This window comes from Balaenoptera musculus, chromosome 13 (genome assembly GCF_009873245.2).
Source record: "Balaenoptera musculus isolate JJ_BM4_2016_0621 chromosome 13, mBalMus1.pri.v3, whole genome shotgun sequence".
NCBI lineage: Eukaryota > Metazoa > Chordata > Mammalia > Artiodactyla > Balaenopteridae > Balaenoptera > Balaenoptera musculus.
Window position 1 is genome coordinate 45266095 of NC_045797.1, and position 14411 is coordinate 45280505.

At 37.8% G+C, this 14411-nt stretch overlaps 1 protein-coding gene across 3 annotated transcripts in view; it reads left to right on the forward strand.

The window, feature by feature from the left end:
* The window catches only part of ASB3 (ankyrin repeat and SOCS box containing 3), a 93013-nt gene that overhangs the window by 73438 nt on the left and 5164 nt on the right, over window positions 1-14411 (forward strand). For all 3 annotated transcript variants that reach the window (XM_036872311.1, XM_036872313.1, XM_036872312.1), the window contains one exon: window positions 2765-2898. In XM_036872311.1, coding sequence (XP_036728206.1) covers window positions 2765-2898 — 134 coding nt within the window. The remainder of the gene's footprint in view (window positions 1-2764; window positions 2899-14411) is intronic.

Consider the following 14411-nt stretch of genomic DNA (forward strand, 5'->3'; position numbering starts at 1 on the left):
ATGTCTGTCTTTGTAACCCCTGTGCTATGCTGCCTTAGCCCTGTGTATCCCCAGGGATATGGTAGTTTTTATCACTTAATTTTAGGTACTTAATCCCTTGCCTAACCTAGGGGGATCTGGGCCAACTTTTTTTGCTCTTTCCTACTCCTAAATGAGGAAGAACCTATTCAGGGAAAAAATTAAATGTATCTTCTTTTCCTTTCCTCCTCAGGCAACTACATAGACTGCTGGAAGGAAAGGGAATTTGCTTTATCCTCCCAAAAGGCTTTGTAAAATATACTCTCCCATCCCTAGTTCTGATACAGGGTTCCCTTCCCCCCATGTGACTAGCCCATTTGAGAATTTTTGTGGTAATAAGCCACTGGGTTTGTGTTATATTTATTGGATGTATTACGATAGAAAAGAGTTAATAAACAGTAAACTACAAATTATTTTGTAGTACATTATAAAACTTCAACTATTTGAATTGAGAACGCCAATTGCATACATTTTACTCTGAAGGAGTAACTTTAGTCACTTTATATTCATTAGAAAAAATACGATGGAAAATTTCACTTTAGCAATAAAAATGCTTAACATGGTCAAATTTTTGCTTACTGATCTTTTATTGAATGAATAAAGCAAGTGTTTACGCTGAATGTGATGAATGTTTTGCTTTCTTTGATCAAATTTACATTCAAAGAGCTGTTATAAAAAAATTATCCCATAAAAATGTCAATATGTTGTTAAAGTGGATTTTGCTTGTATCTTATTTATATCACATGTCTGTTGCTTAATCTTTGTCATGTAAATTATAAACGTCTTTCCTAGGTATTGGTTGTCTTAAACAGTCTTTAAAGATGTATCTGGCTGAATAATTGCCTGTCACAATATAATCTGCAGAGCTGAAATATTTTTTCAGCTTTAAATGCAAGACTAGGTTTCCCTCACACCCCCAATGCAATAGACGAATAATAGAAAGTAAATGTCATCTGTGCATTTAGTTGATTAACTGTCACTGGTTTATGATTGTACAACTGCTTTGTACAATGTAACGGTCAATGTAGTACTGTAACAATACATTTTCAGTGCCATTATCAGCATTGGTAAAATAAACTCAACATTATATTAACTAAAACTGTGTAAACAGATTTATTTCTTGTGTGTGTGTTTAGATAACTGCACAAAAATGACTTTGTGTTTGGTCACAGTGAGACAGCACATTAAGGTAGAAAAATGAAACCATTAAAAAAGAAACTAACAACCAGAACCAAGTAACCTTTGGTGTGGGGTTCCTAGAAAGTGAAGGAGGTTGTTTGCATTTGAATATATTTTATCATTTCATTTATTCTCAGTATTTTCTGATAAATCGTGACTTCACTGAGAGCTTCTTGAGAAGTAAAATGTTTCCCAAAGCATTTGTGCTACAGTTTAAGTTCTTCCTTATATAAGTTTGCATATTAGAGAATTAAGATTTTAGGAAATAATTTTCATACTCTCTAATCAGTCATTTCAAGGATACTTTGACCCTGAATTACGAGAAATAAGTTGTCTTTGAGATGACAGGTTTAGAGTATTATTCATTTTCTTTACTTCTATTTTTCCCTTCTTTTGTCCTTGCTCAGTAATGTCTCCAAAAAACCGACCTTGAAAAGAATTTCTGTTTTTGAAGTAATCACCAGAGACCCTAATGATTTTATTTTTATTCAAACAATGTGATGGTAGGGGAGTATCTAGTTGAGTACAAAATAAGTATCTTGTTAGAATTTAGAGTTCTCTTTAAGCTTTGACTAAATTTCATGTGTACAGTGTTATAAGGCCCACTGAAAATGTAATACTGAAAATTTCAAACCAGTTCTAGTAATATCAAATATTTATATAACATTTTATAGTTTTAATAGTCTGTTTAGTATATTGTCTCCATTATCTTCATGAGTAGTCCCCTAAAATAGGTAGGTTAAGTGTTAATTCTCATTTTAGAGACCAGGATCTAGGGCTTAAAGAATTTAGGCAACATGTTTGTAAGTAGTAGAGGCTATGTTAGAAATCAGAGCTTTTTCTTGGGTCAGTGCTCTTTCTATTAGGATTCAAGTGCTTATAAAATTTGGGAAGTCTCTTTTGGGTGGGTTGGTAGGAAATATGACATTATTTTAAAAAAATAGAAGGAGAACTGCTTGTCTTCAACAACTTCTTTCAGTTCTTAAAGACAAAACTTATTCTGGTATGTCCTTTAGAGCCGTATCTACAATAGAATGGGAAAGGTTCTTATAGGACAACAGTTGTAGTACATCTCTGAGAGCTGGTCAGAAACAAGCCATTTCTCTCATACACTCAGTTTAGGGACAGCTTTGGGTGTTTGGGCTTCATCCTTTCAGGACTGTTAAATTATGTGTCTGTAAGGATGACCAATCTAGATTTGGCAAGATGGTCCATTTGGGAGGAAATGATGGCAAATCCACTAACGACAGCGACACTGAATCTGTCTTTTCTTACCACTGCTGCTGGGGAATGGGAAGGAAAATTCCTACCCTCTGTAAGAGTAGAAACTCCTTTTGTCATCCATTGGACAACAACATGCACAGTCACTTGAGTTTCCTGTGGCAACTACAGCTGATCTTTCATATCCACTGAACTTGCCTCTAGTTTCATGAATATCTTCTATGCTGCAGTTCTCTGTCTGCCTTCCACATCAAGATGTTGTAAGAATAGGTATGTGGTGTTTGTTTTCAGCGTGAACCTTGGTGTATTTTGTGTCTAATTTTGTGTTAATATCTTGCCAATATAGGATTGACTCAGTCAGCGATGACATCCTTATCTTCACTTTGGAGTTTACTAATTGGAGGAGGCTTCCTCCAGCTGTTGAAAAGATGCTCTCTGCTCGTGCCTCAAACTCCTCTTGGGCTCTACAGCAACATATTGGTAAGAAAGCACAATTTTCAAATACACTTCACTGCCTTTTCTTTTCTTCCTTCCTTAGCTATGTTGTAATTTTAAGTGATAAGAGTCATTGGAGAACTTATATTAAATTGGGCATCATTTGCATTTTCTTTCTTTAAAAATTTATTTATTTATTTTTGGCTGCGTTGGGTCTTCTTTGCTACGCACGGGCTTTCTCTAGTTGCGGTGAGCAGGGGCTACTCTTCACTGTAGTGTGTGGGCTTCTCATCGTGGTGGCTTCTCTTGTTGCAGAGCATGGGCTCTAGGCACTCGGGCTTCAGTAGTTGTGGCACACGGGCTCAATAGTTGTGGCACACGGGCTTAGTTGCTCTGCAGCATGTGGGACCTTCCCAGACCAGGGCTCGAACCCGTGTCCCCTGCATTGGCAGGCGGATTCTTAACCACTGCGCCACCAGGGAAGTCCCCTGCATTTTCTTTATGTGGGGAAAGGATGGGACTGTGAGGGAGGTCGTAGTAATTTCCTTCAATGAAAATCGTATCTGGTTTTATAAGTTTAGCCTAAGGAGCATATAAAGAATAGCAGGTGTTTACTGATATTTTAATGATATCCTTTTATTTTTAGTAAGGGTTACGCAAACAAAATTGAGTCCTAAAAATCTTGTTAGTGAATATTTAATTTGTGGTTAGAAAAATGCTAAATGAATTTTCCTCTTTGGAGTGTGTGTTGATTTGTGTTCTCTATAGTATTTATCATCTCTAAAAGGAAGTATCACTATTCTTTATCATTACCTTTTCTTACTGAATGTATGCCAGTGGGTTGGTAAGATATAACTATGGAGGTGAGCTGGGTGGAAATTCTGTGAATTGATTGATACTTTAAATTACTATTTTAAAACAAATTATCAGCTTACCCTCACTTTAAAAAAAAGTTTTTAAGCTAGTTAAAAAAATAAATAAAGAGGGTACAGTAGAAGATTTTACACAAGGAAACCAGATTAAACTAAACTTAATATATGCACATTGTTTCTATTTACTTATTCAGATTTATTTTAATCTATTTTGTTAACCAGATTATGTCTTAAGTTAGGAAAATTATTTCTTCACTGCTATTTTTACATGAGATGTGACTCTTCATAAAACATGTTGAATAGGTTTTTAACAAGTGAACTTACACATATGTAGAAATGTCTTCTAATTTCTTGGAAGATTACATTTAAGTAAATATTCTCAATCAAAAAAAGACATTCAGGAAAATATGCTCTTGAACTGAGGTGTATTCAAACTGTCAGTGAGGTTTCTTGTTGAAGAAGAAGTATAATCTGTTTGGAGTCTCTGAGCCTTCCAGAGCAGAATTTCTTTAATGATAATGTTAGAAAACTCACATGCATGTGAGAATTGCATCTGCTTTTGCTTATTATGTATGTGCAGTGGCAGAGAGGAAGTATCTATTTCTTAATTGATAGAATATGGGACAATGGATTTGGAAACAAAAAGTCAAAAAGAAGGCGCATATGCCAAATGGGAAGATTATTGCAACCTATCAATTAGTAAAGGTATGTGAGAGTTTACTTTGAAGACTCTAACATATGGCAAGTTTGTCCAGATGAAGGTAAGAACTGTGCATGAGTGCATTATCCTGCAGTAGACTAAATCCATCAAGGGCTTCTTGTTTAATTAGGCACTAGGTAGAGCTTGTGTAGGGTAATAATCATCATCTCTTTAAGAGGATTTTATTTTGGCTGACAAAAGCCTTTTTCAAAGGTATTAATGTAGCTAATGCTTTTCTGGTCTGTTTCTCTTGCCAAGGCCTCTTTTCTTGGTTCCAGTCCCATGTATCCAACTGACTTTTGGACATCTCCACTTGGTGTCCCACATTCTGACATATCCAGAATTTGAATTTATCATTTTTCCTACAAATCCTGATGTTCCTTCTGTTTCCTGGTTCAGAATGTGAGGTGGTTTGGGAGTGCTATTTACCAAGAAAGTGAGTTATCCCTGGCAGCTCTTTGTTACTTGTTTCATCCATAGCGGAGGTTTCGACAGGGGTGATTTTGCCCCCCACAGGGGATATTTTGGTTGTCACAATTGGTAGGGGTGCTATTGCCATCTAGGGGATAGAGGCCAGGGAGGTTCTGCTAAATATGCTACAGTGCACACGACAGCCCCCCACAGCAAAGAATTATCTGGCCCGAATGTCACTAGTGCCCAGGTTGAGAAACCCTGATCCACCTTGACTCTTGCGTTGTCCAGTGTTACAAAGGCTTTTATTCCTATACCAGGAAGACTTTTTAGCCCTGTTCTTATTGTGAAGTGCTTAGGAAACACTTGTGTTCTTCCTCTTAGTTATATTGGTCTCTCAGAATATTCTTCAGTGGTTCCTCTTCTGCAGGTAATGGGAGCCATTACAATGCTAGATTTTAGTAAGGCTGGAAAGAAAAGATATGCCCATCTACTCAGTTGCCTGAGTTTCAAATGGGATTGTGATTCTCTTCCTTTCTGTAGTTCAAGGCTGTCTTGATGTACCCAGCTCCCCTTTTTTCTTCAATTTTCAGGACATTCAATTTCCGTGTATTAGTCATCTATACTCTCCCCTCCTTTTTTGTATTTTGAGTTGAGGATTTCTAGTAAGCAGAAGCATGGCCAGGGTTTTAATACCAATGGGAGTGAGTGCAGAAAAACAATTCTTTGATTACCTCTCTACATGTATGACAGTCTTGCTTTCACCTCACTTTCTCCACTAACTTATCATGGTATTAAAAACTGCCTTGTCAATATATTTCTTTAAATTTTTTGGAAAAGATGCTTCTTGTGGCTCTGCCACTATTTGTAAGCCCCTAGGTAATTTCAGCTCCCTAGCTCCTTTAGGTATACCAGTATCTATCCCAAGGGAAAGATTTTCTCCATTCTTTTCCTAAGCCCTTTTCAAGTCTTGGAGATGCCTTATACTCGCTCAAAATTCTCCTTTCCTCTCCCTTTTCCTCCTTAAGGAAATAGCAACTTGCCCTGGTAGCTTATAAATAAAAAAGACAACCAGTCTTGCTGCTTATCTTTTAATCATTAAGTCAGATTTGTCTTCAAAAGTTCTTTTGCGTTAGAAAGGAAATGTATACCAGGTAAAAATTGACTGACTGGTTGCAGTTAACAATTTTTTGATCATGTGCCTGTATATACTTCTTAGAAACATCAGTTTAACCGCACATAGCAATATACTTCTTAATCAAAAAATTTGCCAGCCCCTGCCCAACTGACCAAGATCAAGTCTAGGTAATTAATTATGTTCTTATGGATAAAAGCACTTGGCTTTAGTACATCCTGAACCTTTAATGATCAAATATGAACAATTCTATCCAGAGAATTATGTGGATCTGGATTGTACAAAGGATCCTGTAATGGCTCCTTGAAACTCTCTTGATCTATTCATTTCAGTGTTCCTCTGCTTTGTTCTAAACAGGATTTAAAACAGTTTATACATATAGATTATCACAAAACAGTAAAACAGAAGTTAAAAGTGAAAGCAGGGACTTCCCTGGTGGTCCAGTGGTAAAGAATCCTCCTTCCAATGCAGGGGACGTGGGTTCGATCCCTGGTTGGGGAGCTAAGATCCCACATGTCACAGGGCAACTAAGCCCACGTGCCACAACTACTGAGCCCATACGCCTCAACTAGAGAGCCCTCGTGTCACAAACTACAGAGCCCACATGCTCTGGAGCCCGTGTGCAACAACTAGAGAGAGAAAAAACCTGCATGCCACAACTAGAGAGAAGCCCACACGCTGCAATGAAGAGCCTGAGTGCTGCAACAAAAGATCCTGCATGCCACAACGAAGACCTGGCACAGCCAAAAATAAAAAATAAATAAATAAAATAAATAAACATTTTTTTTGAAAAGTGGAAGCAAAAGAAAAATATGGAGTCAGGGAAAGCTTATCATGGTAATCTGAAACTTGTCAATGGATACTCTGTAAACTTGGCTCTGACTGAGCTCTCTAGTTCTTGACACTAGGTTACAGAGTTCGTAAGATAAAACAAACTCATTGCTCACAAGTACAGATATTCTTGGATGTTGTGATGGACAGTTTCCTAGGCAACATCTTGGTAGCCATGGCTTCTTGGAATTTTATGTTACCAATCTTCAACGTGGACTGTTGCTGTCATACCAAGGTATAATTCAATAAAAGTAGTTCTTAAGTGGGCTCTGGTTCTCAGGTCTCTGTTGCTCTGACTTGACCAGGGCTAGATTTATAATATCTGGAGGGATGGATGACCTGTGTGCACTTTTGACCAGTTCTCTCTAAATATTGTAACACTCCACTCAATTTTTTTTTTTTTTTAATTTATTTATGGCTGTGTTGGGTCTTCGTTTCTGTGCGAGGGCTTTCTCTGGTTGTGGCAAGCGGGGGCCACTCTTCATCGCGGTGCGCGGGCCTCTCACTATCGCGGCCTCTCTTGTTGCGGAGCACAGGCTCCAGACGCGCAGGATCAGTAATTGTGGCTCACGGGCCCAGCTGCTCCGCGGCATGTGGGATCTTCCCAGACCAGGGCTCGAACCTGTGTCCCCTGCATTGGCAGGCAGATTCTCAACCACTGCGCCACCAGGGAAGCCCCTCCACTCAATTTTTAATAAGTAGTAGTGAGCAGTGACTTCAAAATTAGACGACCTAAGAAGTATCAGAGTGTAGCTATTTTGTGTTGCAATTGCGATGAGAACATATTTTTAAGAGACAGTTGATCTGGGGCTTCCCTCGTGGCGCAGTGGTTGAGAATCTGCCTGCCAATGCAGGGGACACAGGTTCGAGCCCTGGTCTGGGAAGATCCCGCATGCCGCGGAGCGACTAGGCCCGTGAGCCACAATTGCTGATCCTGTGCGTCTGGAGCCTGTGCTCCACAACAAGAGAGGCGGCGATAGTGAGAGGCCCGCACACCGTGATGAAGAGTGGCCCCTACTTGCCGCAACTAGAGAAAGCCCTCGCACAGAAACTAAGACCCAACACAGCCATAAATAATTAATTAATTAATTAATTAATTAATTAAAAAAAAGAAGAGAGAGAGACAGTTGATCTTAAAAGCAGAGGTAAAGGGCTCCCTGGTGGCACAGTGGTTAAGAATCTGCCCACCAATGCGGGGACATGGGTTCGATCCCTGGTCCGGGAAGATCCCTCATGCCGCGGAGCAACTAAGCCTGTGCGCCACAACTACTGAGCCTGCGCTCTAGAGCCCGTGAGCCACAACTACTGAGCCCGTGTGCCACAACTACTGAAGCCCACGTGCCTAGGTCCTGTGCTCTGCAACAAGAGAAGCCACCGCAATGAGAAGCCTGTGCACCGCAACAAAGTAGCCCCCGCTCACCACAACTAGAGAATGCCTGCGTGCAGCAACGAAGACCCAACGCAGCCAAAAAAGAAAAAAAAAAAGAACCCCATTAGTAATTACCTTTCATCTTTAAAAATTGAGCATGTGACCTTCTATTTGTAGAGTAGGAGGAAACTTTGACCTCCCAGATACTAGCCATGTTATGGCTTAAGCGAATCATGCCTTGATTAACAGTGTCCTGCAGGCTGCCCTTATCACTGGATTTAAGAGCCAAGCTTTTTTTTTTTTTTTTTTAAGAGAAATTTATAGTTAACTTAAAATTTTAGTAAGGTTCCATCTGCCCATTTATAATTTTATAATTTTAGCTTCACACAGCCTCTTATAAATCCAAGTGGTGGATTTTATTTTTTGTTTGTGTCTGTGTGTATGTGGTGGGGAAATCCTTACTAAACTAGGTACCAATGAGTTGTATCCACATTTGCGGGGACATTTTGCTGGTAAAACTGCTTTGATTTTGTCAGCAATCTATTGGTAAGCTAAGAGAGGAGAAAGTGTTGCTCTAGAGCAATTAAAACAATTTTTTAAAGTGTCTTAGGTATTGGGTCACCAATATTATTTGAAAGCCCATTTTACCCTTCCCATATATGTACATTAGATATGTGTGCTGGCAGACCCCTGGGACAGCTATATCCTAATTAAAAGAAAATTATTTTCCATATCCCAAGTATTTATTTTAGGGTGGAAAGGCAGTTAGGACAGAAGCTTTAGTATTTGATAGCTTGTTCATTTGAGAACTTTTAAACACTCATCTGTAATTTTAGTTAGTTCCAAATGTGGACCATAAGCAGAAGTCTTTAGTGAAGAGAATCTATCATGTAAATATTTCTGTAGGTGGGCATTTACAAATCTAGCTGTTTATATTCATTAATTCCTTAGTAAGTGGGTTCTTTAATTACATGTCAACTATGTATCAGATACTGATTTAGAATCTGTGAGTGAAAAATAAACAGTTCTCTAGTGCAATGGCTAAAAAGGAATGATGCAGGGTCATGGCAGAATTTTCTTTTTCTTTTTAAGGTGAGAGAGGCTTGAACATGTTTTATAGATTAAAGGGTCTCAGTTTGTTTAAGGAAAAGATTAAAGATATGGAGATAAAAGCAATAGTTTATATAATAGGATTTCAGATAAGCCAGAGGGAGGATTAGCCTCAAATAGGCCCCTTCCTTTGAGAATAAGAGAGATGAGGGTGGGGTGGATGTAGATAAGTTTATAGTTTGAGTATTAGAAACTCAGAGAAAGAGAGCCTAGAAGATCTCCTATTTTTACTTAGGAGTAGGAGGTAAAATCTTGCTAAAAAGGAAACTGAAGTGAGAGTTTGGTAGCAGAGACTTGATTTAGAATGCTTGTTGTGGCAAACTGGGAACCGGTGAAAGAGATTTGCTGAGCAACACTGAGGGCCTAAGTGGAGGTTGGAAGTGGTATAGTTCATTCATATGGTTATATGGTAATTTTTTCCCTAGCATTGCTTTACTTTCTCTGTATTGGAAAGAAGGAAAATGGTTAGATTGATCTGGGGGTTGTCAGAGCAGGTACAGAAGAATTGAGGATGATAAAATAAAATAGCATCAGTGATGGGCCCATGAACGGCAAATAAGAAATGAGAAAGGAAAGCGACCTGATAAACTAGACGGCAGGAGGAGTTGGGACCCGAGGTCTCAATGATATTAACGATCAGGCGTAGTGGTAGTAAGAGAGAGCACACTCTGGAAGGATAGTAAGTGGTGTATGTTGGAATTTAAAGACAGAAAAACATGGGTCTGAAGGTGGTGCAGAAGAACTATGAGAATGCTGAAATTGCCACTTAGACTTCGTGGTATAAGTGTGACAAGGTGTGGAAGAATGAGAAAATTATATCTTAGAAATTGGTCAAGGAAGTAATTTTGGGGGGAGGATCAGGCTTCTGTGAGGACAAGAAGTGAAGAGAGTGTTCTGGACAGTGTTCTAGATGAAGGCAGATTCGTTTATGATAGAATATAGGGGTTCCTGAGAACTTTATGGAGAGGTATTGGAGGGACTTAAAATTTACTTTATAATATTGAACTTAATTTTTTCTTATTGTCTCAGACTGCTGTGTTATAATTCCCTAAACAAGTTAGGGAAATGAAGAATGGATTTTTATTTTCTGAGAGATCCTGAGACCGTGATTCGTTCTTTTATTTGATTACCACAGGAAAATGCTTAGGCTAGATGATTTTACTTAATTTTCGAGTATTCCAGGCTCCAGAGAGAGGCATCCTAAAGGTGGGAGAGAGGAAGATGAAATTGCTTATCATTGATTGTTCCCTTTCACTTTATCTTTTCTCTAATAGTGAGGTAGTTGTACGAATTGAGCTTTCATCTTTTTTTTTTTCCACTTAGCACACATGGCCGAGTGCCTTGTACCTACACATCTATATGGGTTAGGTTCGCACTTCCCAAAGTGGGTGACCTGGCACCCATACTTGTGGTGTACCTTAGTGAATTGTAGTTCATGTTTGACTGTTCAGTGGACCTGTGATTACATCATCTAGTTTTAACTTAACCAATTCTCAAAAACTGGTCAAGCGGCTTAAAAAGATTCCTGCGAAAATAACGTGTTATGTGGATAATACTAAAGGTACCAATACAAGTGAACCAACAAAATAATCATAGAGCTACACTCCTATTCTTTTTTTTTTTTAATTTAATTTATTTATTTTTGGCTGCGTTGGGTCTTTGTTGCTGCGCGCAGGCTTTCTCTAGTTGTGGTGAGCGGGGGCTACTCTTCGTTGCAGTGCGCTGGCTTCTCATTGCAGTGGCTTCTCTTGTTGCAGAGCATGGGCTGTAGGGTGCACGGGCTTCAGTAGTTGTGGCACGTGGGCTCAGTAGTTGTGTCTCATGTGCTCTAGAGCGCAGGCTCAGTAGTTGTGGCGCATGAGCTTAGTTGCTCCACGGCATGTGGGATCTTCCCAGACTAGGGCTCAAACTCGTGTCCCCTGCATTGGCAGGCGGATTCTTAACCACTGCACCACCGGGGAAGCCCTACACTCCTATTCTTATCAGATAGTCATGTCATATGATAAAAAAGCTGACCACCCACCCAATCTGAGCTGACGAGAAGTTCAAAAGTATCAAGAAAAGTATTTAAAATATGGTTCACCTTAAAAAAATAAAATATGGTTCACCTCTACTAATGTTAACAGTGAGCCTTGATGTTAGTATGTAGTGTGCCTTGAGATATTAGGTAATGAAAATATCATAATCAGCAAGACACTCTAAGCATCCAGAACATAAAGACAAACCCTTTGATTTTTTCATCAATATTTAAGTCATATGTTGCTCAGTCCATTATTTTTATAAAGTATACTAAACATAATGACAGATGCTTAGAGCTCCTTTTAAATTTGCTTATTCAATAGTGAAAAGACAAAAAGTTACATATCATTGGGGAAATGCATGTTCCTGCTGCCACAGTAAAACAGACTGAAATAATATGGGGACAAAGTAAAATGCATTTCTTATTAGCAAAGATTGTTGAAAGGAGCATAGAAAACATTGCTAAAGAGTTAAAAGAATAAAAATATAACCTTGCAAGTAGGAAATATGATATACTAAGTTGGAAGAAGATATATAATATTTATAACATGTCTCAGCTTAGGGTTTTTTTAACATTCTGTTTCTGTAAGAAAATATAAATAATGTTACTTTTCTGAGAGCCACTAAAGGAAATATGTACCAGAAAGGATATATTTGCAACAGTAATGACTTATTTAATAGAAAAATTTTTTTTTGGAAAAGCTATGTAAGACTGACTGCTAATGGAGTGGCTTACTTTTCTGTAAATGTGAGGAAATGGAGATAACATCACACATGAAAGGAGTTTATTGCATCATTAATAGTCAGGCTAATACAGGAAAGGAGTTGAAACCAGAATTGCATGAAGTAATACTGTTGTGAATAATTTTATAAAAACATGACCTTTAAAATATATAGTCTTTGTAGTACCTTATGATGAGATGGGAGTGACCATGATTATTGTTTATACATCCAGATGTTTGCTCTTTATCTTGTGACCATATAAAAAAGAACCCTTGAACTTAACAATGAATTATGTACTTTTCTTTTGCAAAAATAAAACTGTTCCAATTTTCTTAACCTTTTTTTTTTCTTGGTAATAAATAGCTATGAATAGTATGAAACCTAGTACATATTTCCTAAAATTCTGTTGATTTAAGGTAAAAATGATATTTTAACTGAGTGAGAAAGCAAACTACTTTCTGAAGGAAACTTTGCTACGGGGAGATGATTTCAAAAACAGATGCTGGGAAATATTTCTATTGTTATGTGATTTTCTTGCCAAAAACAATGTGCATCACCTAGAAAAACTCTGGTATTGACACACTTAAAATACTTGGAAACAGTTTCCATAGATTTTGAATGCATTTAATAAAAATGTGAAAAAATGAAACTTTCTAATTAGCTTGTAAACTGATGGATACCAGGAAAAATAGAAATTTACCAGTTGAATTTTGATAAAAGTTTTGCATAATTGCTAGATGGGATAAGTTAGTATCCTGATTAGATCAGCTAAGCCAGAATGTACTCCTCCCGTCTGAATCTACATGGTCTTTGTAAGATATTTTTTTAACTACATGAGTAGATTGGACCTAGAACCAAATCTTGGACTTGCCGTGTCACTACAAATTAAATTAATGAAGCTTAGTCAGTCACCTTGCTTTTGTTAAAATATTATTGTTAACATATTTAGCAAAAGTAAAAAGGGTTTTATACCGTTAATAGATAAATGAAATTATTTTAAATATGTACCTTATTTCATTTTAACTTATTCTTTTAATTTTATGTATTTTATTTGTACTTAGTGTAGATAATGTTAATTTAATAGTATACATATATAATTTATATGTACGTAAATATCCATACATTGGGGTTATGTACTCAAGACTTTTCACTAATTGGGCGTGCAGTCAAAAAAAATTTGGAGGGCTTCCCTGGTGGCGCAGTGGTTGAGAATCTGCCTGCCAATGCAGGGGACACGGGTTCGAGCCCTGGTCTGGGAGGATCCCACATGCCGCGGAGCGACTAGGCCCGTGAGCCACAATTGCTGAGCCTGCGTGTCTGGAGCCTGTGCTCCGCAAAAGAGAGGCCGCGAGAGTGAGAGGCCCACGCACCGCGATGAAGAGTGGCCCCCACTTGCCACAACTAGAGAAAGCGCTCGCACAGAAATGAAGACCCAACACAGCCATAAATAAATAAATAAATAAATAAAATTTAAAAAAAAAAAAAAAAAAAAAAAATTTGGAGATCACTAGATTAGATGGTGCCTAGGATTTGTATGGTATTTTACAGTTTATAAAATGCTTTTGCAAGTGTGTTCTAACTTGAACCTTATCAACAACCTTTTGATGCAGAGGGGTGTCAGTTATGTTCATTTTATAGATGAGGTATTATTCCCATTTCATAGAAAAGGAACTGAAAGTCAGAGCATTTAAATGACTTGCTGCAGGTCACACAACTAGTTAATAATGGCTCATCAACTCCAACTCCAGGCTTATTACTGGGTGGTGCTCTTTCCATTCATTCCATTCATTGCTGTTCTACTGGTCATTCTTTAAGTTTTGATTTCCTGCCCTAATCTGTCTCTTATTTGTTCTTCAGAGTCCTCAGGTTGTTGCTTTTTTAATTTTGTCCAAGTTTTTAGTTGTAGTCAGTGGGAAAGAGAGAGACTGTACAAGTAAATTAAGAAGGACTGGGAACAAAAGGATGGAACCATAAAGACATTATATTAATGATGATAATACAGATTGTAGTAGATGGCCCAAAAGTCAGATAAATACATTTGATGTAGAAAACCATGCAAAGGAACCATAGAAATAAAGTCTAGGCAGATACATCATTTGAATATTGGCATGAGGGCAGGCTAGAGATGAATGGTTGTAGGAAATATAGATAATGGGTGTGTATGATGTACATGTAGTTCTGTGCTATAGTAAACTTGGCATTAACAAGAATAATGAATTAAGAATTGTGGAGTTTAGTCTGATCATTGTTTTGATTTTAGTACAATTCCATAGAACATGTGGGCTTCTATTTTGATTGTTCTGTGTATGTACAACAAAATTAACAAAATTAAAGACTTTATATATATAGAAATGAATAGTTAAAAGTTGCTTATCTAACAGATCTAGA